At 35.9% G+C, this 27,461-nt stretch overlaps 2 protein-coding genes across 2 annotated transcripts in view; one reads left to right on the top strand and one right to left on the bottom strand.

The window, feature by feature from the left end:
- Positions 1-138: 138 nt before the first annotated feature.
- ANGPTL5 (angiopoietin like 5) lies at positions 139-25,718 on the bottom strand. Its single transcript, XM_045556863.1, has 9 exons — positions 25,200-25,718; positions 14,226-14,410; positions 13,497-13,641; positions 11,327-11,430; positions 10,354-10,447; positions 8,124-8,224; positions 6,328-6,448; positions 4,030-4,215; positions 139-1,076 (listed from the first exon to the last, which is right to left on the bottom strand). The coding sequence occupies exons 2-9, from the start codon at positions 14,319-14,321 to the stop codon at positions 757-759; spliced, it is 1,167 nt and encodes a 388-aa protein (XP_045412819.1). The 5' UTR covers positions 14,322-14,410; positions 25,200-25,718; the 3' UTR covers positions 139-756.
- The window catches only part of CEP126 (centrosomal protein 126), a 73,615-nt gene continuing 70,319 nt past the window's right edge, over positions 24,166-27,461 (top strand). The window contains exon 1 of the mRNA XM_045556862.1: positions 24,166-24,585. Coding sequence (XP_045412818.1) covers positions 24,458-24,585 — 128 coding nt within the window. The 5' untranslated portion in view covers positions 24,166-24,457. The remainder of the gene's footprint in view (positions 24,586-27,461) is intronic.

Here is a 27,461-nt window from a genome sequence, read left to right as displayed (position 1 = left end):
GAGAGGACCAGGTTGTGCCTAGAGTACATCTAGACCATGGATTCGTCATTCTTTCTCCACCAGCTTTCATGTGAAGTTCGTACCATTCCTACTGGTTTAAAAAGAGTTAAGATACAGATGTGTTTAGGATGCAACTGATCAGGATATAAGTGTACGGTAAATTTATTACAAATGAGAACAAAACTATTAACCCTGATAAAATATGAAAACAAGAAGAACTTTATTTTGGCAGCAAACTCTTATTACCTGTAAAATATTGTAGCATCACATAGAAATAGTAAATCTTTTAAACACTGTAGTTTATATATTAATCTGCATAAAAGTTATTCCTTGTAATTGTCTTCAATAGAAATTATCTGTAGATTATATGATTAATCATATAAAGTAAATATAGAAATAAGTAAAAAAATACTCTCTTCAATTTTCCTGACAACTTACTATGGTTTATATGCTTCAAAGAAAAGGTAAAATCTTGTGAAAGCACTATCAATTTCAGGAAGACAAGTTGTAATTCACTTAAGACAAATTTTATTATATATTGTTAATGTAGGTAGTAGTAAAAACGAACAAGCCATGTTTTCTTTTATAAAATGGTACAAAATTGAAGTTTTCTAATTAACCCATAACAACTAAATGCCATCTACAGTTAAACTTTGGCTAACATGTTTGAAACACTAAGTAGAAAGACAAACTATATAAAATCTTCAATATATTATCAAAAATAATTGTGGAAATTGCATAAAATTTAAAATGAGATTATTTAAAATATGGATTATAAATTCTTCTAATTTTCATGGAAACAGATTTAATCTTGACAGGTGAGCTGTTTTTGGTCCATGTGCCCCATTGAATTCCAGTTGCGAGCAATTTTCCAGGGGAGTGATGAATGCCGTTTAGATTTGCTAGACCACACTGACTGAACCACCAGCCAGTGTTGTTATTGAGGTGACTGCAGCTCTTCGTGGAGTGACCATTGACCAGGCATGCAGGGTGACACCCGTCATTATCAACATCCCATGTGCTGAAAGGCATTGCATTTTGATTCTCTTCTTTTCTGAGACCCCGGAATGCATCACCTGGGTAAAATAGAATTTTTTTAATGACTGAATTTAAACGCAATTTCCATTATTTTAATCAACCATTACCAGCATAGTAGGCAAAAGCACTGCACCCAGAAATAAGGCTTACATAATTTTCTGCTGTTTATCATGTTAAAATTTGTCTTGCAGATTTTAAATCTTAATAAATTCTTCAACGTGACAAGCATCTTTAAATGGATATTTGATATAAAAGTCACAATCCAAAATGGATTTTGGCTGTGTAGACAAAATCAGATAATTTAGGCCAAAAATTATAGTTGTAAGGGCCTGGCATATTTTGGGGAGACCAATATGGTAATTGATAATTTAGGAAAAGAAAATAATTTACACAGGGTAAGTTTTGATATCACTACCACTCATATCACTTTAGATAGAGAGGTATGAATGAATGTAAAACTTCTACTTTTAAGAAACTTAGATTTATAGTTATAAAAGTTGTTTGGATTCTTTAGGAGCCATCAAGTTTATATAGAATACTAATGGCCCCAAGAAAAATTCAACTATATTCCTAAGGTGTGCCTTTTTTTCATGATTCTTCACATGATATATGGGTCAAATGGATAGTAGGTAAGACAATACTATTTTTACAGGGCTTACACTGGATATTGCATATATGGTATCCTGATATTTACAATATTCCTGCAAGGATTAAGTATCCTTCCCAAGACAACCCAGTTAACTAAGTGGCAGGAGCAGGAGTCATATTTTGTTTTATAAAGTTCCATAAAATTAAAAGAATCTAGGTAAACCCATAATACCTACATTTCACCTGTATGTGAACTTTGGCTAATATGATTGAAACACTAACTAAAAGAGAAGCTACATAAAATCTGTGGAGAAACCAAGGCCTATGTTTGTTTCATTATGCTTCTAAATGTTTGGCATCTCTTGTGATAAATCTTTTGAGGAGCCTGAAGAACTTCATTAGCAGTAGTGGCCTATCTTATACCCCAGCTCTGCTGATTATTAAAGTCTTTGACACTGCACTGCATGGGAAACAAAATACACACATTGCAGGGGTTTGCAGAGAGTACATAATTTTCGACACCCACACAGTGTAGTACCTTTCAAAAGTTGATGTGAGAGAGACAAAACCTATGAGCATTGCCTAAATTGTGTGATCAGTCCACAGATACTCTCCAGCATCAGAAGGATCATACATTCTATGGGCTCCTCAATGGATTATATTTAACAATTCATATGAAAAATATGCATAGAGCTATTTCCTAAAAAGAATAGTCTGTTAAATCTCAACCACCACGTTTTCTATGAGAGTAGAGTTGAAGAACATGACACTTTGTTTTCTCTGAGAAACCAGAGAAATTTCTCTCAAGTTTTATAATCAGGAGTATTTGTGCTTCTCATTAAACAACTGTGTTGCTCAAATGCTCAAAATTTATATATCTATTTTTCCTCTGAGCTCAAAAATTTGTGGCCCACATCTACCACACACCTGATCATACTTAACCCTCTGGTTTTATTTATATTTCTATCCTTGCATTCTGCTGACACCTTTTTATTTTATTATTTTGATTATATTATGTGAACAACAGTTAAAAGTAACTTAAGAACCTTGTTCGGAAAATGTGAGAGTTCTGCAAAATCTGAGAGTTCTGCAATGAAAAAAACGTTTGCCATTATAAATTTTATCCTCTAATTAAATGCTCCTCATCTTTTAGAGAACCCCCACATAAGCTTTTCCTAAAATAATATGTTCCATATCTGGATAGTTCTTTATACTTTATACTATAGTTCTTTATACTTTTAGAAATGAAACATTAAAAATTGTATATTATAACTCTTTCAAATTTTCCCTATATATCAAAATTTGAATTTCATATCTTCACCTAATATCCCAAGCCTAAACCTCTCAGATGTCATAGATTCCAACCATACCAGACAACTCTCTGCACCCTATAATTTTCCTGCTTCTATGCCTTGAATCAAGCTGCTCTGTTCGCCAACATTCATTTGCCAAATGCCTATCCATTCCTCCAAGACCAGATCAGTGGTTCTCAACTGTAAGCATGCTGACATATCCATCTGGCTCAGACTTACTGAATCAGAGTCTACAAGAGTATGTACTTTCAAAAACCTTCCCAGGTTGAATCTAACATTACTTCCTTCCATGAAGATTTTCCTGGATACGATTAATTAGAATCATTCCCACTCTCTCTTTGATCACCAAAGCTCTATCACTATTCTGTGTTTTCAATGTTAGTTATTCTCTCCTCTATATTGTAATCACTTAAAAAGCTGGGAACATATATAATTTTTTTATTTCTAGCACTAAATATACATATTGAACAAATACCATGAATAGCAACAACAGAGGGGTTGAATTTAGTATTTCTTAACTCAAATGACTAAATTTTAAGCATTAAAGTACAAATTTAATATCAAGTAGTTTGAAGTTCTAACCAATTAAATTTATTTGTAAATGAGTAGATGCATCAAAGTATAGTGAAAAAAATACTAAACTAGTGGTTCTGTTAACCTGGATTCTCGCCCTGGTTCAAGTGTGATAATTTGGGAATCTTGGGCCAGTCACTTAATCTTTCAGGTTTTTTCACTTGTAAAATAAGAAGAATGGAGATCATCTCTAACATTCCAGGACTTCTAAATGTCAGCCTCTCTGAATATGAAAATGGGAATCATACCTTCCAAGCCTACTCACAGGCTCTCTATCCAAAGAATCAACTAAGATTACAGATGGCAAATTGTTTTAGAGCATTTCAAAATCATGAGGTGGTACAACAATCATAACAAAGTTTCGAAACTCAAGATCTGGCCAGCTTTCTCATTCCTAATCTCATCTGCTATTAGTTATGTGTCATGTATCAAGAGATATGCATTATTTTTATCCTTATGTAATATCGAGTCAGTTATATTTCAATCTTCTGGATAATTTTAGGAATAAAAAACTTACCAGCATTTCCTGAATACCGTCCTAAGTGCATTTTAAAAAATCTTGTTTCATCCTCTAGCCAAAAATTATCATATGAGGCATAAGCAAATGTGTCATCTTCAGATTTCAAAGCCACATACAGCATAAAACTGGTATTTTTCTGATTTACTATGTAAAAAATCTTTTTTAGTCCTAGCCAAAATTCTCCTGTAAAAAAAATGCTTTATTTTAATATACTTTAATACAAATTAGAATAATCCTTTGTTGTTGAATGTTTGGTCTTATTTAGTGTTTCAATAACTCTGAGATGGCTTGCATAAATAATGAGAGGGACTGGTTGGCCTAGCTCAAAGTATCAGTGTTTGCCTAATTTACAAAAAAAAAAAAAAAAAAAAAAAAAACAGCAAAAAACCTTTCTATTTCTACTTCACTAAACTGGAGAGAATCAGACCCTGTTTCATTTTTAACTCCCCAAATTAAATTCAAAAGTTCATTTAAAGTCTAAAAGTCAAGTTTTACCTTGAGGCATATCAACGTAAAACCAGTGGAAATATTATGGCAGGTAACAAATGTTATGTACCAATAAATGCAGGAGGCTTAACCTCCAAATCAACATCTCCTAAAGAAACATTTTCCAAAAATGCTCCATTGGAAATTATTTTTTTCTGTCTTGGAGAACACTTTCTGAACAAATGCTTCTTTGTTATAATGCAGTTTGTCAATTATCTATGACTGGAAACATAATGTAGTAACACTGGAGTATGCCCAGGTTTAGGGTCAACAGTTCCAAGATGATCCTAGCTCCAAGATGAATTATAAAACTCTCTAATTCACACAACACACTTCTTGCATGCACATTCTAGCCAATGGCTTTTTACTTCCCCCAGCCCACTGTGACATCCTATATAAATATCTGCTCTGCAATATACCCTCTATTTGAATTATAAAATTACTGAAGGAATTAAGGGTCTAGTCAAAACAAACTTCAAGGAATTTGGGGAATAATGTGACAGCATTCAAACTCTTCAAACCATAGTTAGGATATTAAATTCTTCTCCAGGGCTCACCGGAGCATTTTAGTTCCACACCCACTTAGAACTGAAAAGTATCCTGAAGAGGCACAAGAAGAAAATGGGCACAGTAAGACAGGTCCCTAGGGGTCTGGTTAGTCTCATGCGGCCTGTATGTAACATTTCAATTTAATGTCCCTGCCATGTCTCCCCTCTACCCCAATCTCAAATTGAAGACTTAACAATACATTTTCGTTAATCCTAGATATGTTTTTTAAAATACACCAGTACAAAGCATCCTCAGTTTACAAGAAGGATTCTTGCCTGAAGACGTTATGTCAAAACTCATATTGTTTCCCCATAGAAATAAGCATGAAGTAAGGAAGATGACAATTCAAAGCTTGTATGTTGACCTATGACTACTTAAATTCAGGAAGAAGCACTCAGTGGAAAATTAAAGATAATGCCGAGAAAATACAAGTATATTAACTGCACTCTACAGCATGGCAGTTATCTGGCTATAAGGCAAATGCCTTCTAAAATCATTGCCATGTGGTAGCATTTTTACCACCAGAACTAATGCTACCACTTACTGAATCTTTGGATGACATCATTACGGGAGGTTAAAGATTTTAAATTATAACAGCAGTAACTGTAAAAATAATATAAAAATTACCAAAATCACCTGCAGAGGTTCCAATGAATGTAAAAATACTTCAGGGTACATAAATAGTGGTGTTTCTTTTTACCAGCAAAAGTCATGTTGCATGTGGCAATAATGTATACAGATTTTGCAATTCACCTGGAGTTATAATTTTCAAATTTTGAGCATAATGACCCTTACTGATATTTTTATTAAACACTATGCTCAGTTCAAATAATTTGAATTTGCACATACATGTACCTTGATTCTTCATTTCCCTTGCTAGTGTACACACAGCACACATATCAAGAACTGTAAGATCTATGAAAACACTGCCATTCAGTCTTTCATTCTACAAACAGTGTGAGTACCTGCCAGAACTCTGGTGGGTACATAGTAAATACTTAATAAATACCCAATTTAGAATTTTCAGTTAAATCACATTTCAACAGATATCTAAAATTAAAGATTTCCGGATTTCAACTGAAGATCTACTTATTTTAAATAATTTGACACATGAAAAGAGGTTATTTAAGTCATATTTTGATATTTGTAAGGATTTGTTATTTAATATTTTTACTAAAGATCTGACCAATAGAGACACAGTCTATAGATATAATACCAAAAAGAAGAAAAAAGTTAGAGCAGAAATACGTAATATTTGACCTAGAAGGTCGCCAAATCCATCCAGATAATCACACCACAACCTTTGGAAATCAATCATCCCATCAATCCTTTTCTGTATCACAGTCCATCCACCTCCTCTGTAATCCATGTCGCACATTACCTAAAACAGGCCCAGAAAAGACCAAAATAATACACTATTATTTTCATTATTTGATATAAAACTCATGCTTCATCCTTAAGCCTAGAGAAAGAGAAGATACTCCCACTGAGTTTTCAGTGCAGTTGTATATGCCATTAATTTATTAATATTTTTATATCTCTAGAAATAATACTGTTTATTATAAAACAAACATCAATTAACCTAATTACAGTCCCTGAATCAATCATTTTTAAAAATACATAAATATTTGCAGCATTTTAAGGTTATTCTCTTATTCCTCAATTCTATAAATATTTTTCAGTTTAGTAATAAGAGTATAGATCTGATGTGGCCAAGTAATGTATTTCTTTACAAATTAACTTTTTCTTTGAATTGAAATGCTGGATTTTTTTTACAGTGTTAAATATGTTCATGTGCTTGTCTTTGATTGCTCTTTTCTCCCACACACCTGAAAGGCTTATGTTCAAACTGGCATTTTCATACAGAAAGGTACAATTTACACCCACTCAGCAGTTGCTCACAGGTGTAAACTGCCCAGAAGAGGACTCCTGTAGGGGAAGTCATAGAAGTGACACAGAGAAGAAAGCAGAGCAATTCTTCTCCATCAAGAATTTCCCACATGGAGACAGAGAAAGGCAATGTGGAGGAAGTTAGGAACTGACACTTTCTCACAAAAGAGGTAATTATGCATCCCACTCTTCACAAAATTTGAAGCTTTCCTTTTCCACATCCAGTTTTGAATCTGTAGGTGAAGTAATTTAGATAATTTTAAAATTATTTCCCACCTAATTTCCAATTTTTTGACACCTTGTCAATAGATCAAAAAAAAAAATTATGGTAGTAACTCTAAGAAGAGAAACTGGTAGTACTTACTTAGAAAAAAGTTATTTTGTTGTGTAATAAATGCTGTAAGTAAAATATAACAAAAGTATCATAAACTTCCTTATGCACAAAGAAGTATTCAGAAAAATATATATTACATATATACACACACACACATATCCCATCATTATGCATAACCTCTAGTAGAAATTTCTACTAAATATCCTAGGATAAAACTACTAAGGATATACATAAGAGTAATTTATTTTGTCCATTTTAAGAATGGATCATCTTCTCAATCTGCCTTGCATGCCAATGAAAGGTTTTTCTAAATTATTAATTTCTCATATAATCACATAAAATCATTTATCATCAAAAGAAGTCATAACTGTATATAGGAAGGGAAATCAAAATTATTTTTAGTAAACTCCAAGGCAAAGCACATCAATATTTTCTGATATTCATTGGCTAATTAAAGCAAGTATTTATATTTCATAGTTTTGCCTACTATATAGTTCTGCCTATTATTAGAATAATATAAGACCTTTCACCAAATGATTTACTTTACCTTTTTCTTTTTTTAATAAATCCATTCTAACATTCTATAAATGATTTACTTTAAAGAGTGTAACCATGGAAACTCAAATAGAAAAGTGAAAGACAGACTCTCTAGTTCTTTTATTAGTTCATGATTTGGGCATTAGAATTCTAGAAAACAAAAATTTTGAAACTGGAACTTTTCCTAATGTATTTAAAATTTTTCAGGAAAAATTCAAATATTAAAACAAAATTTTAATATAGATTAAATCGGTTGGATGTTTATCTTATGTCACATAATAAGGGAAAACATTACCTCAAATGGGTAACTAGATCCTTCTGGGTGGATTATATATAAACCACTTGGTGTTTTGGTGACAGAGCCAATGGTATCTTTAATATCAGTGCAATCTAAACCTGGAAAAGTAAAATTAGTTATTTAGGATATTTTCAAGTGTGCATTTAAGATTTAATCATTTTCCTGTAGAGAATTGATAGTGCTAATTGAAATTACCATAATTTCCATTAATAATATCATAATTTTAACTTCTTGGAAATGAAAAATGGTCACAATTTTAGAAATAAGGAGAAAATATAAGGAAGAACAGAGATTAAAAAATTTATGCTGCAATAAGCCCTCACTAATAATAGATCACTGTTAGTGATTAGTGTTCTAAACTGTTTAGAAGTTTCATTTGGCATTGACACTTATTTAATGTACTTTTTAATTATGCATTCTCTTTCCCAATAAATAATGCCCTTTTGGGAATCTAGGTTTGTCGTAGAGGGCATAATGTGTAAAGGAAATCTATATGAATGAGGACAAAACTGAAAGGAGTAAGCGAGTTAACTACTATTGACACATCCTTGTCTACTCTAATCTAGACTTCAGAGACTGTGTTGGGGACCACTTTTACCAGTAGCCAAAGGAGAAAAGGAAAAATAATTTTCTTCACCAAGAAGAAATTATGCATGAGGCTAGAGCCTACTTTGTTTACAATAGTTAGAACTATAGCCCCCCATAATCACCTTCTACAAAGTATTCATCTCCCCTGGATTATAAACATATGTATGTGAATATGGATATTCCATTTTCTGGAAGATACTCCACTCTGTAGCATCTTTTATAAATGTGATAAAATAAATCCAACCCTCAGTGTCAATTATCCAAATGCCTAGCTTAGAATCCTAGTTCTACTCTTAACTACCTGAGAACCATTAACTAAGTTGCTTAACCCCTCAAAGCTTTATTTTCTTCATGTACTATCAGAATAATAATAATGCCATCTACTTCATAGTGTTATTCTGACAATTTACATAGTAAGCTATCACATAAAACCTTTAGCACAGTCCCTAGCAACACAAATATGCAGAAAATATTATTCACAAAAAGTCAGTTGTAAAAAATTATTTACTTTCCCCTTAATTTCTAGAAGACATAAATTTGTTCTGAATTGTTAAGAGACATTTTTATAATGACTTTATGCTCACACATATGATAGAAGTTCACATCTGCTTTGTCATTACCATCCAGATAAATGTGAACAGATTATTTCCATTTTCTGAGCTGGATATTCCTCATCTAATGATGATCATTATCATAACAAGCCTTTATATTGCTCTTCCTATGCATCAGGCAGTATTTTAAGAGTTTTTCATAGTATTTGCCCATTTAATCCTCACATCAACTATATGAGGAAGGTACTATGAGTTTACTGATGAGGAAACTGACATCAAGGAAGCAGCAGATCAAAGATTTGAAGCCAAGCAGTCTGACATTAGAGTCAGTCCATGCTCTTCATTAACTACCCTGTTACACTTCCTATATAGAAGTAGTTATGGGGAATAAATGAGATACAATAAAATAATTTAAAAACAACAAAATAATACGTGCCTGTCTTCCTACCTAGTATATAGAAGATTCTCAGGCACTGTTTATTTTCTTACCTTTCTAAGAAAAACATAAAGATCATATATTAGGCCCTCAATAACATTTATTTGCTTGCAACATTTTGGTATGAATTCATATTTATAAGGTTTATAGGGCATTTTTCTTAGAAGCCCAGGCCTCTATGAATTAATATGCTATCCCTTAGAAAGTACAAAAAATGCTAACTTTCACATTATTTTTGTCATAAATTTCTTTTTCTCTTCAAATTTTATGTCCCAATTTGAAACGTTTCAAACATGTCAAAAAAAATTTTTATACAGGTGGGAGGAACTCTGAAACTTTCTTTTCTTCTAACTTAAGATGAATTATTAATAAAATATAAAGAATAAAGCTGCATAAAACTATGCTATTTTCAACAGATTCAGGATATCTTTATAAAGCCATGGCTTTTAAATGGTCAAAAAAGTTTTCCATTTTAGGAAAGTACACATTATCTGTGGTATAATTTGTTTAATGCCAGGTACAAGTCCTCCAGTCTATTAGAGAATAGTGAGCTGTATTTTTTCAACAAATCTTTTAAATGCACCAACCTGTCCAGGAAAATTTTAATCTATAAAAGACTAATATAAAAAGGCTGAAATACCAATGTTCTCACCATGTGACTGAACTGGTCTGTGAGGAAAGGGATCCAGCTGTTTTCTAAAAACTTCTGAAGTCAAAAGGAGAACTCGATTCATGAGCTCATTAACCTAAACACGCACATGACACAAATGCATATTTAAGTAAATTTATATTTGAACAAACCTACTTTAGCTAAATTCTGTAACTGTTTTCTCTAAGCCTCTTATAAATCCAGCTCTGAAATACATAAGGATGCCCATTTTGCTAGATTGAATCCTGACTGCTTTAACGAAGAGTAAAGGCATAACTAAACAGCAATCATTAAATTCAATAATATCTGCCTCCCTAGCATTAATTTTATCTGCCCCTGTTTCTGCATTTGGCAGCTTCTGCAGGTCTGTTCTTCATACCTTGCCTGAACCATTGCTATAGTTTCTTATCTCCCCCTGTGGCTCTTCCTTAAGCCATCCTCCACACCAGCTGTCAATAGGATCATGGCATTTCCTTACTCAAACAAACACATGCCTCACTTGGTGAGGCCTGATTTAGTTTCTGAGTATCCTTTTAATTAGTTTTCCTTATAAACTCTCAACTTCATCAGCCATTCCACCCTTGCACCAACTCCAAAAAGTTCTCCCGAAATGGAATGCCCTCCCCTCTTTACCCAACCTTTGTGACTGTTAAAGAATTTATTCATCTTTCATGACTCAGTTAATAGACTCTGTCCTCTGGGAAGCTTTCTTGGACCTTAGGTTTCTTTTTTGTGTCATTCTAACAGCCTCTACATTTTGTCAACACATTTTTCTCCTCCACTAGACTGTATGCCCTTTGATTGAAGGTCCATTGTTTTTATTGCTTTTTGTTTGCCTGAGGCTTACTATGGTGCCTCTAATATAGTAGGTACTAAATAAATGTCTAAACATGAATGCATTAAAAAAAGGTTATACCTGCAGCTAACTATAGGTCAACATGCACATGCAATAGCAACACGACTAAAAAATCCATACCTGATTAGATAAATAATCCAAGGAAACTTGTTGTTCATCCATCATATTTCTTAGTAGTTTTTTGGTACTTCGTGTGTAGGAAACAATAGAATTTTGCAAATTTCCTTAACCATAATAAAAAGCATCTGCTAAATATTATATTGTTATAAAAAACAATTACAGTGAAAAATAATAAATTTTACATGATTTTGGATAAACATGTAAACAATAATATCTCAGTTTAACTTAATACTCAGAATTATATATTTTAGATAGTATATATTTTAACTCAGGATTAACCAAAAAACAATTGTTTCAACACTTCTTAATGAAAGTATGCTTTTTAATAATATAGGCTACCCAAAATAATCTGTTATAATTGAGAGACAATATTCTGAATGTAAATTCTCACTTTAAAAAGTGAGAGGCCGGGCGCGGTGGCTCACGCCTGTAATCCTAGCTCTGGGAGGCCGAGGCGGGTGGATTGCTCGAGGTCAGGAGTTCGAGACCAGCCTGAGCAAGAGTGAGACCCCGTCTCTACTAAAAATAGAAAGAAATTATCTGGCCAACTAAAAATATATATACAAAAAAATTAGCCGGGCATGGTGGCTCATGCCTGTAGTCCCAGCTACTCGGGAGGCTGAGGCAGTAGGATCGCTTAAGCCCAGGAGTCTGAGGTTGCTGTGAGCTAGGCTGATGCCACGGCACTCACTCTAGCCCGGGCAACAAAGTGAGACTCTGTCTCAAAAAAAAAAATAAAATAAAATAAAATAAAATAAAATAAAAAGTGAGAAGTATAGAGGCAGGAGGTGTAGAATTCATCAATTCTTACTATATAAGAAAGTAAAAGGTAACAATTTCATACCAGGCAAGTTAGTTTTAAAAATAAATCTTTGTTTTAATCCTGGCTATTAACTATATTTTTATATAATTAAATTACTAACACATACATACACATACACATAATAAATCTTAGTCAAAGATTTTGGTTAGTTGGTTTCTGACTGAACTTTTACTATACATTTTCCTTCATAAAAATGTTTTTATTTTAATATAGTATTTCTTATGGAAAATTTGTAAGAACATTTCAAAGAACTTTTTTCCTGAGGCATTTAAGACTGTGTTTCCATAATGTCCCATCGTCCCTACTATTTCAGTGTGTATTTCTTACTCCAAAGACATTCCCAACAACACAATCATCAAAATCAGGAAATAAACACTGGCTACCTATATTCTCAGACCCTATACAAGTTTCACCCATGATATCAATGATGCCCCCTACAACAAAAGGACCCACATATTATTGCATATGTTATACTTTAAAAATTTATTTTATTTCTAAGTTTCTCTCCCCTGGCAGTAGAATCACATTAATAATTCTTGATATTTTTAATTCTACTTCACCCAGCTTCATCTCTCCTTTTTACTTTCAGTCTCTCACTTTCTATTTGCTTTTTCCTGGATTAAGACATCGTGGTAATGGGCCTAAAACTGTACTCACTATCTTAGTTTGAGAAGCCTGAAATACTTGTGTTCCACATACAGTTGATTACATCAAAGTGAGCTTTTTATACTTGCTGACCTAGGACTTACAGTCCTGTAAGACCTGAAACAGATCATCAACTCCACCCTTTCTGATCCACCTTCTTCACCCATTCCTTACATACGTATATTACACAATGAAAATTACTGTGGTTACTCGTTTTTTTTAATTTAGCTTAAAACTTTTTAATTTATTATGTTTAGCTGTATAAATTGGCTGTGAATTTGTTTTATACCTATTGTGTTAGTTATTCTAGTATTCAATACTAACATATGAGTTTTTAGAATCCCCTCCACCCTCTAGCCCCACCAAAAAAAAAACTAAGGTGAAATTTCCTGGTGATCAAATGAAAGTAAGAAAATAGCTCTAGCTGAATTGATGCAATACTACTATCAGTGTATTCTGGTTTGCCCCTTCCCTCTGTGGTCAGTTGGTGTCACAGAGCTGGCTATATGGAAGAAGGACACATTCATTTATCGAATATTTACTAAACATCCATTATATGCCAAACACATAAAGCCTCTGATCTAGGATGACCAGGATGTATATAAAACAACCCAAACAAAAGCTGAGGTATATTCCTTCCATGTCTACCCTAGAACTAATAAATCATATACCTTTATAATTATGGTTATTTTTAATACTTACTACACATGAAATGCTTTTCTTCTCGTGTAATTTTAGTTTTGACATCGCATGATATCTCACAGTCTTCCTTATAAATAGTATCATTACTTTTACTTTCATCTTTCACATTAGATACATCTTCTACAATGTTAACTACAGGAGACGCCTTTACATTAAAAAATAGGAATAAGAAAAAATACATGAAATACATAGCATGGCCTAATATATAATAAATAATAAGATTGTAAAGAAAAGGTTAAATTTCAGAACATATGAGGCTGATCATTAGAAAAAATAATGAACTGGTTATTTCCACAAATAAATCTGTTGGATAAATAAAACCAGATGGGTAAATTTGTTAATTTCCTAGGTAACGAAACACAGGACTATATTTGAAATATAAAAGTTTATAGAATAACTTTTTTTTTAAAAGCAAAGTGATTTTTTTTACTACCAAATCAGACATTTTATTTTCAAAGGTAATTGGAAAATTATGGGCTAGTTTTTATCCTAGGCCTGAAATTTCTTTAAAAATTTTTCACAAGAAATTTATTAAGAGTCAGTCCTCAGTTTATCGTTTACTAAGTTTAAAAATAGTAACATTTAAGTAATGTCAATATTTCTAAATAAACGTTTTAATTGTTCCATAAATTTTATTTGGTAGCATAATTAATCTCTTCAAACTTCTAATATATATCTCAAAAGCTAATCATACTTTCCTAGCTAAAACGATATTGCTAAAATTCTTACCGTAGGATGATGTATACAGTTACCTTGTACAGCTTCTCCACAAATAAAAATACATACATTTAAGAACAAGAGTAAGGCTTGGGATAGAGACATCATACTTTTCTTGAATAAATGAAAACACTTCTTCAAATATCAGTCAGCTTTCTGTGGAAAGAACTACAGTGCATAGAGTCTTCAGTTAAAAGCTTCTGGAAGGTGTACAACAAAAACAGAAGCCAATACTCACTAGTTTCCATGCCCTCGTTTGAAACAACACCCTTCATATGAAAAACAAGGTAGCCTCTAGAGATCCTGTCTTTTTAAGTCATATAAATCCTTTTTATCACTTAATGCCTGCATTATAAATCCAGGCTTTTGCAACATAGGAAATAAATGGATAGATAAATAGATAACAAATAAATAGATAAATAAATGATATAGGTAGATAAATAAAGCATGAATTTATGAATTCATCTAATTTTTGTGAGTCAGATTTTTTCACTTGGGAAAAAATACCTTTGATAAGCTATACCTCAATAACTATGAACTTATTTACACAAAAACAGTAAGGAAGTAGAAATGACTGATGGAGTGGGAAGAATATTACATTGGAACTATTTCTATAAAATGCTAAGTAGAAATTTGATCAATGTGGACATTCAAAGCAAATAATTCAGACTTAAAATATGCTTTTAAAATGAGAAATCTTTAGGACTTTAATTAATCTGTATGTTTTACAATTATATTGTTAAAAATGCAAAAATTCTGAACATAAGAGAAATGATGTTACTGAAAATGACAGCTCTCTGAAGGTTAACAGATCAATGTCTGTAATGAGTCTGCAAATTTTCCCCTCAACAATGGCTCCTTCCCTTCATTCTACAAACATGCCTAAATCTTTATTATCCTGAAATTAAGAGGCAAAACAAAACTTTCCTGAGTCTTGCTTCTGGTTCAATGTATTATTTTCTCCAACTCCTTTCCTAGCCTGAGAACTGCAGGGCAGGGACCACACCATAGTTTTTATAGCACTAGCATAATAACTAAAACACAATAGGTGCTCAAGTTTTTACTTAATGAAGAACTATCTTAAGCTAATTCTCTATTCTCTAACTTTACTTCCTCACCACCTACCATTTAAACCCAAACACTCTTTCCTCTTATTTACTGAAACAACTTTCTCAGAGCTTTTGCAGTGAAGCAGTGAGGTGGTTGGGAGTGCTGGATCTGAGACCAGACCACCTGGTTTGAAGATTGATTTCACCACTCCCTTACTCTGGAAACTTGGGCAAAGTTACCTAATATTGCTATAGCTCAATTACCTCCTTTGTAGAATAGAAATTGTTTTATGGATTAAAATAATCTAATATATTCTATGTAAGCACTTAGCACAGTATGTGAGGAAACAATAAGCATTCAGATGTTAGGTGGTATCATCATTATTAGTAGTAGTAATATTTCACTTGATCTATATGCAGTTCTAACATTGCTGACAATATTGATGACCTTTATAATTTATATTAGGAGTAAATGACTATATATCTTTAATCTTAAATTTCTAGTTGAAGTCATATGAAATTGAAATGAAGATGGCAAAACTTTAGCAAATTTAAAACAGCCAGATGTTAAAATTCTTTGTTGTTTCACAGCTTGCCCAGAGACAAACTCAGGAAATTCTTATTTGAGCAAGAAAATACTCTGGCAGAAGATGGAAAAAATAACCTCAGCCAAGATCAAAGTAAAAGCACAAAAAATTGTCCATCATAGGCTGCTATATGATTGCAAGGTTATGTTGAATTAAATAACCAGGAAGCCATTGCCTAAGGCTGTCTCTGTAGTTTGAGTTCCTTTATAGCAAACTGCAATCTAATTTAGGAGTATATTTTTTGTAACAAATAGCTAGGTTTCAGCCAATCACAGGCAGCCAACAGATCAGACCATGCCCGAATAAAGCAAATGCTCAGCTATAGCCAATTAGATGATTCCTCTACTTTGTTCCTATGTTGGGCTTATAAAAGTTTGCTGCTCACACAGCCAAGTGGAGCTCTCTGAACTCCTTCTAGTTCTGAGTGCTGCCCAATTCATGAATCCTTCTTTGCTCCATAACCTGTTCAATTTGTCTAAAGTTTTTTTTAACATAGTACTCAAATTAAATAAGTTATGTGGAACATGCTTTGTAACCATAAAGTAATTGTTATTAGTTTTCTTTGTACATAAAATATCACTAACAATTTATGAGACCATGTTAATGAAATTGGGTGTCTAACAGGCATCTTGCATTTAACATGTTTAAAACCTAACTCTTGTTACTTCTTCCACTCTCTACCTCTCCCTCCCCATATTAGTAAATGACAATACCCTTTATCTAGTTGCCCAGCTCCAAATCTGAGAGTCATATTTTGACTCTTTTTTTCCTCGCTTACCACAACCATCTATCAACACATCTTATTGGCTCAAAGCTCAAATTTGAAACACTTCTTTCCACCCCCATTGCTACCATCCTAGTCCAAGTCTCTGTCATCTCTTACCCAACCTGCTATGATAATCTTCTAACTAGCCTTATTGTTTTTGGTCTCATCCCCCATTTTCTAGTTTCCCCTGCAGCAGCTAGAGGATCCATTATATCATGCTACTCTCCTAGTCAAAACTCTTCTTCCATTGGAAGGAAGTTGGATTTTACATTAAGTCCTTGCATACATTATGAGTCCCCATTGAATCTGGGACATGTACTTGTCCACTTCCCCTACCTGACTCTATTCTAGCCATAGCGGCCTTCTTGCTATGCTTTAAACATCACAATATGATTCTGTTCTTAGAGCCTTTTGTACTTATAACCCCTTTTGCCTAAAATATTCTTCATCCAGATATTTGAATAGCAATCTCTTTCCTTCATTCAGACCTCTATCCTAATTTCTCTTCCTTAGAGGCTTTTCCTGAGCATCCTATCTCAAATAGAACTGACATCAGTCTCAATTCCCTTACACTAGTCCATTTTTCCCTGTAACTCTTTTCATTACCTATTATATTCTAGTGGGGAAGAATAACAAATATAAGCTTCATGAGCATAGGGACTTCGAAGTTTCATTCACCTAGAAAGTGCTTGGCACATAGTAGGTGCTCAGTATATATTTTCTCAACAAAATAATGAATTATTTTATGGTTTTAAAGTGTGAAAGAAAAAACATTATATTTAATACAGATAATATTTCCTGATAAAACATAGAGATTTTAATGTAATATTCTTCTTTATTCCTTAAATCATATTTGCTTTTACTGTCAAGAGATGAAGTTTATAAAATTCTTAAATTATCTCTCTATTATCCAGAGATCTAATCTTAAAGCCTTCTTTTAGAATCTAGGACTACCCAACTTAAATAGAATGTGGAAAACCTGCTTAATATTTTGAAGAAAGAAAGAAAGAAAAAATTTAAAGGTCAAAAAAAATCCTGTGATAAAAATACCTGGCAAACTTATGTTTAAAATTTCTTTCCTTCTTGGTTGTCTTTGTAAAACAACATTCTGCATAAAGAATGATTATATAAGTAGGCATTTGTAGGCAACTGAGAAACAAAATTATGCTTCTTAATGCTAATATACCATGCCACAAAGCAGTGAGGTGCCTAGGAGTTACAAGATATCAAACTAATAATATAGTAAAAGCTAGACTTTCAGGAAGACTAAACATGCCTAAATAGTCCAAACAGCAACCGCAATCTTCTCACTTATATTTGCACTTTGTATTGTCCTACTTTGCTCAATCAGCCCTGGAGAGACAGACATGTGATGACAGCAGTGGGAATAGAGTCAAGGCCAATACCTGTGGCTAGGCCAGTTAAAAACTTGCCAAGATAGCAAATGGTCCAATTGTATATATTTAGCCTTTCTTTGTCAGGATTATATATTTTATTCTCTTGGCATGATCCTGAAGAAGACTTTATTATGTGTTTTAGGTTTTAAATCAAAACTGGATTTGTGTAGCACTTTAAAACTTCAGTCCCAAATCCACAGAGCCTTTGTCTCTCACGCTCCTGTGTCAGCCCAACTTGGATCCCTCTTTACTGTTCCTTCTCCTCTGCTCCAGGATGCCCAGGTGACTAGTGCAGCCTCTGTCACCCTGTGACCTTCAGGTTTTGGAAGACCCATAGGGAGGATGCCAGGACACCATGGAAGCTGGGAATAGAAATCTTCCAAGAGGGACAATCAGGAAGGCAGACTAGAAGCAGGCTGCACTCACCACTCTCAAGGAGAGGGTCAGAGGTTGTGGGTAGGTGTTCACTTACAGAGGGACCATCTCAGAGAGAGCATTGTGAATCATCAGAGAAGCCACCTGAGACACCCAAAGTAGGGGAGAGAGAGGCAGGGTGATCCGCTTAGCAACATTGGAAGGTACCTGGGGAAGTGTCCACACATGGGGAAGGGTTAGGAGAGATCCCCAGGACTCTGCTCTCCCCCAATAAACACTGAAATCTGAGCTGCAAGGGGGCTCCCCCACCACAGCAGACCTCCCAACTGATCAGGGAGCTACTTGGAGACTGTGCAGCAGCATCATACCTACCAAAGAGTGGGCACAATGTGGTCCCACCAGCTTCTGGTCCCAGATCACTACAACAGATGCCAATCTGCACTCTCAGCCCCAGAGCACCCAGTCTGCAGAGGAGTTGGCTCCACAGCAGCCACCTCCCCATTACCCCTGCCAGGACAGAGAGGGACCAGGGAGTGTAGGCTCTCTCATGTGCATTGTGACTGAGTGCCATGCATCTCCCCAACCCCCCCACCGGCTGCCACCCAGGGATCCAGGCAAAACAAGTGCTCACCAGGCCCCAGCATCTGCCGCTGCCATCTGGCCATCTCCATAGTGCTGTCAATGTCACCTGAGGAGCTCTGCAGCATCTGCCACAGTCAGACTTGGTGGAGGGAAAGCTCCAGCCACTCTGGCTCTGCAGTGGGGCATCATGCATCCCCCAGCCTTGCCAGGCACTGGTGGACCAGCTGCTGCAGCCCAAGAAGCCATTCCACTGCTGGCTGCAGTCCCACAACCCACCCAGGCACTGGCCAAGACCCCTGACCTGTCTGGGCACCCACCAAGGTCTCATGACTTGCAAAGGTACCAGCCAAGTTCCTGCGACCCACCACCACCTGCAGTCTTGCGATGCACCCAGGCACCTGGGAAGGTACCATGACCTGCCCCATCATTGGCTGCAGTACTGCAACATGATCAAGTGCCCTCCAAGGTCCCACAGCCCACCCAGGTGCTGGCCAAGGTCCCACACTCACCCAGGCACCCGTCAAGGTCCCATAACACACCCAGGCAACTGCCAAGGTCCTGTGACCTGCACAGGGTCCTGCCAAGTTCTCATGACCCACCCATCCATGGGCTGCATTCCTGTGACACATCCAGGCACCCACTAGGGTCTACAACCTGACCAAAATGCCACCCAAAGTCATGTCACCCGCCTCGATGGAGAGAGAATTGCCAGCCCCTTTTTCAAGCTTTCAACAGCAGCCTAGGAACCAACACACCAATCCAAATGAGTATCCCCTAGGACTGACATGGACTGTGACAACCAAATAGAAACAGGGCAATGCAGGAGAACAGCTGCATTACAGGCTGTCAGTAGATCCGTTCCCCTCCTGCTGGATCAATCCTCCAGAGTGGGACAACAAAGCATTATTTAGGGATTTCACCTCCTTCTCACTATGTTGCCAGCAAGGGAGAACAGGTGCACTGCAAACCTATCAGCCCTGAGCTGAGAGAAGAGGTTTCACATGAGAAGAAACCAGCAAAAGAATTCTGGCAACATGAAAAAACAAGCTAGTTTGACATCCCCAAAGGATCACAATAGATCCATAGCAACTGACCCCAACCAAAAGGAAATTGCCAAAATGTCAGAAATAGAATTTAGATTATGGATGGCAAATACAATGAATGGAATTGAAGAGAAAGTTGAAAACCAAAACAAAGAAATAAAAAAAAAATTTCAGGACATGAATGAAGAACTCGCTAAAGAGGTACATAATATAAGAAAGGATATATTAGAACTTAAAGAAATGAAAGGGTCATTTAGGGAATTACAAAATACAGCAGAAAGCTTCAACAACAGGCTATATCTAGCAGAAGAAAGAATCCCAGAGCATGAAGACAAGGCATTCGAACTAACCCAGTCAGTCAGGGATGCAGAAAAAAGAATGAAGAAGAATTAACAATAACTCAGAGAAATATGGGACTATGTGAAATGAGCCAATATACAAATTATAAGTATCCCTTAGGGAGAATAAGAAAAAGCAAAAAGCATGGAAAACCTATTTGAGGGAATTATGGAGCAGAACTTCCCTGGGATCACCAGAGATTCAGATATCCAGATACAAGAAGGTAACCAAACACTGGGAAGATTCATAGCAAATAGGACATCCTCAAGACACTTACTCATCAACCTGGCCAAAGAAAAAATGAGGGAGAAAATTCTACAAGCTGCAAGATGAAAGTAACAACTAATTTACAAAGGAAAACCCTTCAGATAAACAGCAGACTTCTCAGCAGAGACAACCAAGAAGGAATTTGGGCTCCATTTTTAATCTTCTTGAACAGAACAACTGCTAGCCCAGAATTTTTTATCCTGCAAAACTAAGTTTCATGAATGAAGGAAAAATAAAGACTTTTCCAGACAAGCAAACACTAAGAGAATTAGTCACTAGTAGACCTGCCCTATAAGAAATGCTCAAAAGTACATTATGTATACAACAGCACAATAGATACCCACCAGTGTAAAAACATTTGAATGTTATATCTCACATATCTTATAAAACAATAGCACAAGAGGGAAAACAAAACAATAAGGTATCATCAAACATGATGAACAGAACAGCATTCCACATATCAATACTAACACTCAAAGTGAGCAGTTTGAATGCCCCACTTAAAAGACATAGACTGGCTGAATGGATGAAAACACACAAGTATTTGCTATCTCCAAGAAACACATCTAAACCACAAGGACAGAGACTCAAGGTGAAGGGATAGAAAGAAAAACATTCCATGCAAATGGAAACCCAAAGCAAGCAGATGTAGCCATTCTCATGCCAGATAAAATAAAATTTAAGTCAAATATGGTAATAAAAAAGACAAATTAATGTACACAAATCAGTAGCATTTCTATACACCAATAACAGTCAAGCTGAGAATCAGATCAAAGACTCGATATCCTTCACAATGGCTACAAAGAAAATAAAATACCTAGGAATATACTTAACCAAGGAGGTAAAAGATCTCTACAAAGAGAACTATAAAACACTGATGAAAGAAATTACAGATAACACAAATAGAAAAACATCCTCTGTGCGTGGATTGGCAGAATCAACATCATTAAAATTTCCATACTGACCAAAGTGATTTACAGATTCAATCCAATTCCATCAAAATATCAACATCTTATTTCACAGACCTATAAAAAATAACCCTAAGCTTTCTTTGGAACCAAAAAGACCCTGAATAGCCAAAGCAATCCCAGGCAAAAAGAACAAATCTGGAAGCATCATATTATATATCATATTATACATATTATACATCATATATACTTCAAATTATACTACAAGGCTTTTGTACCCAAAACAGCATGTTACTGATATAAAAGTAGAGCCAGAGACCAATGGAACAGAATAGAGAACCCAGAAATTAAACCATCTACTTATAACCAACTGATCTTTGACAAAGCAGACAGCAACATACACTGGGAAAAGGATGCCCTACTCAATAAATGGTCCTGGGAAAATTGGACAGCCACATGCAGAAGAATGAAACAGGACCCCTATCTCTTGCCATATACAAAAATTAAGTCAAGATGGATAAAAGGCTTCAATGTAAGGCATGAAACCATAATAATTCTAGAAGAAAATGTAAGAAGAAATCTTTTAGACGTGGATGTAGGCAAAGAATTTATGACTAAGACCCCAAAGGCAAATACAGCAACAACAAAAATAAATAAATGGGATCAATTAAATTAAAAGGCATCTGCACAGCAAAAGAAATAATCAACATGGCAAATACACAACCTACAGAACGGGAGAAAATATTCACAAACTATATATCTGACAATGGACTAATAACCAGAATCCACAAAGAACTCAAACAAATCAGCAAGAGAAAAAACAAACAACCCCATTAAAAAGTGGGCAAAAGACATGAATAGAAGAATCAAAAGAAGATAGAAAAATGGTCTAAAAACATATGAAAAAATGTTCAACACCACTGGGAAATGCAAATTAAAACTATAACGAGATACCCCCTTGCCCCTATCAGAATGGCCATTATTAAAAAGTCCAAAAACAACAGATACTGGTGTGTATGCAGAGAGAAAGTATCGCTTGTACAGTATTGGTGGGACTGCAAATTAGTACAACCTCTATGGAAAATAGTATGGAGATTCCTCAAAGAAATAAATGTAGACCTACCATTCAATCCAGCAATCCCACTGCTCGATATTTACCCAAAGGAAAGGAAATCATTTTATCAAAAAGACACCTGCCCTTGAATGTTTATTGCAGCACAATTCACAATTGCAAAGATGTGGAACCAACCTAAGTGCTTGTCAATTTATGAATGGGTAAAAAAATGTGGTGTATATATATACCATGGAGTACTACCTAGCCATTAAAAGGAATAAAATAATGTCATTTGCAGCAATGTGGATGGAACTGGAGACCATTATCCTAAGTGAAGTACCTCAGGATTGGAAAACCAAAGACCATGTGTTCTCACCAATAGGTCAGAGGTAAACTATGGGTACACATGGCCACAAAGAGATATAAAGCACATTGGAAACCAAGAAAGGAGAAGGGTAGGAGGGTAAGTGTGGAATACAAACTTACCTATTGGGTACATGAACACTATTCTGGTGATGGACACACCAACAGCCCTGACTTCCATGTAACAAAAACATTTGTACACCCTTAATATTTTGAAAATTAAAAAAAATAAAATATCAGTCCCCAGAGCACTTTCCAATTTGAGTCATTGCATCCAAGTTTGCAAATATTATTTTAAATCGTTTCAACAGGAAAAATTTATTATTTGAACTCTAAAAAATGAACAAATTGATTCACAAAGACAGAGACATTTAGTGGTGGGTGAATAATCTTTATTTGGTCTGTACATTCTGCCTCCAGTCTGGGAGTTTTTCCATGAAAAAACTGGCTGAAATACAGTCAGAATTTTTATGTGCTTTTATACTGGGCTCCAACAAAAAGTTGCAGACTTTTTCCAAATTTTCACTTGCATAGCCATTAAACCAGTGGCTCAAAAATCCATTTAATTTTCCATATTTCCTGAAACAATTTCAATACAATGATTTCTTTTGGCATATCTTCCTGGGAGATTAGTAGGTTTGCTGTGATGTCCATTTCCAGAATCTGGCAGCAAGGCAAGGACCATTAGAAGCCTTTGAAATGTTGACCTTATAAGTAGGGCAAAGGCAAGGAAGTCGACTGCAGAGAGAATGGCAGAAGCCTCATGGGGGGGGGGGGGAGAATGCAGAAAAGGAAATTTTCCACTTAACAAAACTTTTTTAAAAAGACAGTGTTTGGGGATAGTAATGCCCTGGGCATTACTCACAACTCAAAACCCCATAACAGGATTAAGTAGTTAAACAACAAATCCAACTCCAAATTAACCCCCAATCTTTTCAGAATTCGCCTGGTGGCATTTGCCTACATCTGGGGACTTTGCATCTCCCTATCTTTAGCCAGTCTGAATATCCCCCGGAAAACACCCTCCTAAAAAGGGAGATAGGAGGGAATCAAACTATAACGCATAATTTTGCTAACTCCAGCAAGGACGTGGGTCCCCTGGGACGCCGGGGTCTCTACCCGCCGCCCGCAGAACGGCTCCCAGCAGGCGGGGCCGCGGGTGTCTCCTATTGGCTGCCTCTGGCCAGGCCCCGCCCCTCCTCCCCGCTTTCCGTCGCCAAGGACGCGGCGTCGGTTGGTTGTCAAGATGGCGGTGGCGGGGTTCCTGCTGACACCTCTACTATTGCCAGGGAAGGTCGCCGCTGCCGCATCTGCCGTCGCCACTACAGCCCCCAGCGCCACTGTGCGGGAGTCAGGGCTGCCGCGGCCAACCCCTCTGCGCCGGTGACGCGGGCCCGAGAGACGGAGTGTAGGGAGGGGCCGAGGAGGAGGAGGAGGAGGAGGAGGAGGAGGAAGCCAGAACTGCCATGAGGGAGGCGCTAGGGAGGAGCGGGCAGGCGGCGCTGAGGTGAAGGATGCTGGCGGGGAGGCCCGGAGCCCGGAGCGCGGTCACCGGACTGGGCACTGAATCCTCGGACACCTTCGACGGAGCCCCCCTCAGCCCTCGGGAGAGCGGCGGGCGTCGCCGACCTGGCGCTCACCTGTATCCTTCCCAGTCTGCGGCTGCCCAGGTGGCGGAGTTAGAAGCGGGGCCCATCTTTTTTCCCCGTTAGATTTCCCACTGCCACTGACGCAAGGTGACCGAAATTAGCAAGTCATCTTAGTGCGAATATTTGCTTTAATATATGTCGTTGCTCTCCTTAGCCCTGAAATTATATCATTTTTTTCTTAATTCCATGGCCGCTTCCCCCACCCTTTTGTTATCCCACTCTTTCTTCAACTTCTTTGTCAAATTTTTGTGAATTGTAAAATAACATCAACCGTGTATTCTGTGGGGATTATTTTTTTGCCTTCTGGAATTACGCCTTTATAGCTTACGTATTAACCACTTCCTGGCTAATCATGCTACTTGGAGAAAGATATTGCACAAATAAGTAAAATGTTTTGCTGAAGAGTCCGTTTTAACAGTTATCCTAGCATAGCCGTAAATCCATTTACCAAAGCTGCTAAAGTCTAGTACAGTTTGGTAATTTGTTTTGTTTTCCATCTCGGCCCAGTCTGTTGTCAGAGAGACAGCAGAGAGGAAATGAGAAGCAAGGGACCTGGACTCTTCACAATCTGGATTAGCTCTGATTTTTCCCTAAGAATTGGTTGCACCCTCCTTTCATGTTGCTGTTGGTTGCATTTTAGAAAATTGAAAGAGTGAAAGAGTTTTGTTATCAAAATATGTAGATCGTGTTTATTCCTTTAGAAAATGTTATGATAATTAGAATTTAACCTTAGTATTCTCAAAGGACTTGGGTGGTCGTAATGGTGCTGTGTAATCATCATCTTCATTCCTGTCAGAGAATGGAGTGCCTTCTCTTTCCAAGTTAACCCCCATTTTCTTATCCCCATTGTCTCCAACTTCTTCCGGGATGTTCTTTACACTCTGTTACAATTTTTACAGCAAGTCAACAATTTGTATTGAGTGTCTGCCCTTTGGAAGACACTGTTCTAGGTTCTAAGGATACAAATCTAGTGAGGAAGACAGGTATGTACAGAGCTTCACTAATGGTAAAATATCCCTCCTCAGATCATGCTTTCCTCAAGCTTCTATCCCTTCTTTCTGTCTTTATTTTCTTTGGCCAACTTCTCAAAATAGTAGCCTGCAATAGCAGCTTCTAGTTCTCTCATATATTCATTATTAATCCTCTTCAATTTGGCTTTTGCCCTTGCTACTCCCCACAACAGTCCCCCCAAAGATGTACTCTGAAATGAAGAGGGTCATTTTCTGCATAATTTAATTCTGCCCCCTTGACATTATATTTTCTTAGACACTGAATTCCTATTACACTGACCCTAACTTATCTCTATATCTGAAAATAGGGAAGCATTGTAAATGGCTCACTGACAAAGTGTATCTTTCCATCATTTTCATTAGTGAAATAGTCATAGATTTTATTTTTTGTAATTTATATGTTATGAACTTTGATACAAATAGCAAAGAAAATATCTGTACATAGAATTGAACAATACATGGAATGAACACACCAAGTAGACTCTATTCCAAAATTATAATAATGGTTTCCGATAAAGAAATACATTACTAAAAATATACTTAAACACTAAATATATAGTTAAAATTAGGCAAATTATAAATTATCACCTTAATAGATGACCAATAGACTTTAATAAAATCCAACAACTGTTGCTAATGTGTGGTGTGTGTGTGTGTGTGTGTGTGTGTATTTGCTGGTTTATATGTTATTGCTAGTATTTATGTGTGTGTATACATATATAAGTATATTTAAATATACATATTTAAATTGGAAGAGAGGAATTCTTTTGAACATAGTAAAGACTGTGACACCAAGTCAAGAATATTATGTTTACTAGTTGGAGAAACACTAAAGCACTTTTTATGTAAGTATCATTTTGAATGTTCTTAATTTCTTTAATGTTTCCCATTGGATACCTGATACAGAGTAGGTGCTCAAATTAACTAAATGACTAAATGGAAAAAACAAAAAGAAAACAAATGAAAGCACCATAGTCTTCAAATAAACAAGTGGCTTGGTAAAATTTCTATATGTGATTTGAAATATAAATGCAATACTCAGAGGCCATACAGCCTTCTGTTGAAGATGTTTTCTCACTGGAGTCAGAACTTTCTGACTCTAAAGGCTCTAAAAGAACAAAACCCCATGAAGTTCATCTGATTAAAATTAGCTAACATTTCAATCTCTTATAAGAGTTAAAAATAGAAATAGAATAAAATTTGTTAAAAAAAAAAAAAACCTAAAATATCTCTCATGTCCCCTTCATACTATGCCTCTTTTTTTCCTTATAAATATTTCCAGTCTTTGACCCTTCCGTTTTATCCTAGCACTCACCTTGCTTCTCTTTCTTCTCTATCCAGTTTATACTCTATTCTTGATTATTTGCACATATTTTCTCACCAACATCCTTAGCTATTTGCACCTCTGTCCTTCTGCTTCAACTGCCCAGTAACTACTACAGTCCTGCTTCTCTATTCCTTTATGCAAATAATAAAAATTCTGTCAGAGAGAAATCACAAAACAATACAGACTGTGCCACTAAAGGCTGGATTGATGGTTTCCAGCTTCACCTAAACAGCAATTGGATTCTTGTTCCTCTTAATGCCTCTGCCAGATCTCTATCACCTCCCACCACACTCATTAAACTATTTTACCACTTCATAAGACATGAATGCCATGAACTCCCCCCAATTCCCTCCCAACAGTGCAAACCCACATGCTTCCACCCACCTGCCTTTTTTCCCCAGCTCAGTGATGGGATATTACTTTTACTGTCGGAAGTGAATCCATTCACTTGTGCCCTTATTTCTATCGCCTCTCTTCTCGGTAACCTTGGATTATAAATCATCCCACCTTTCTTATAATTTACTTTCAATTT

This window comes from Lemur catta, chromosome 7, assembly GCF_020740605.2.
Source record: "Lemur catta isolate mLemCat1 chromosome 7, mLemCat1.pri, whole genome shotgun sequence".
Classification (NCBI taxonomy): Eukaryota; Metazoa; Chordata; class Mammalia; order Primates; family Lemuridae; genus Lemur; species Lemur catta.
Note: the sequence above shows the minus strand (reverse complement) of the source record. Positions and strands in the feature narration are given on the sequence as shown.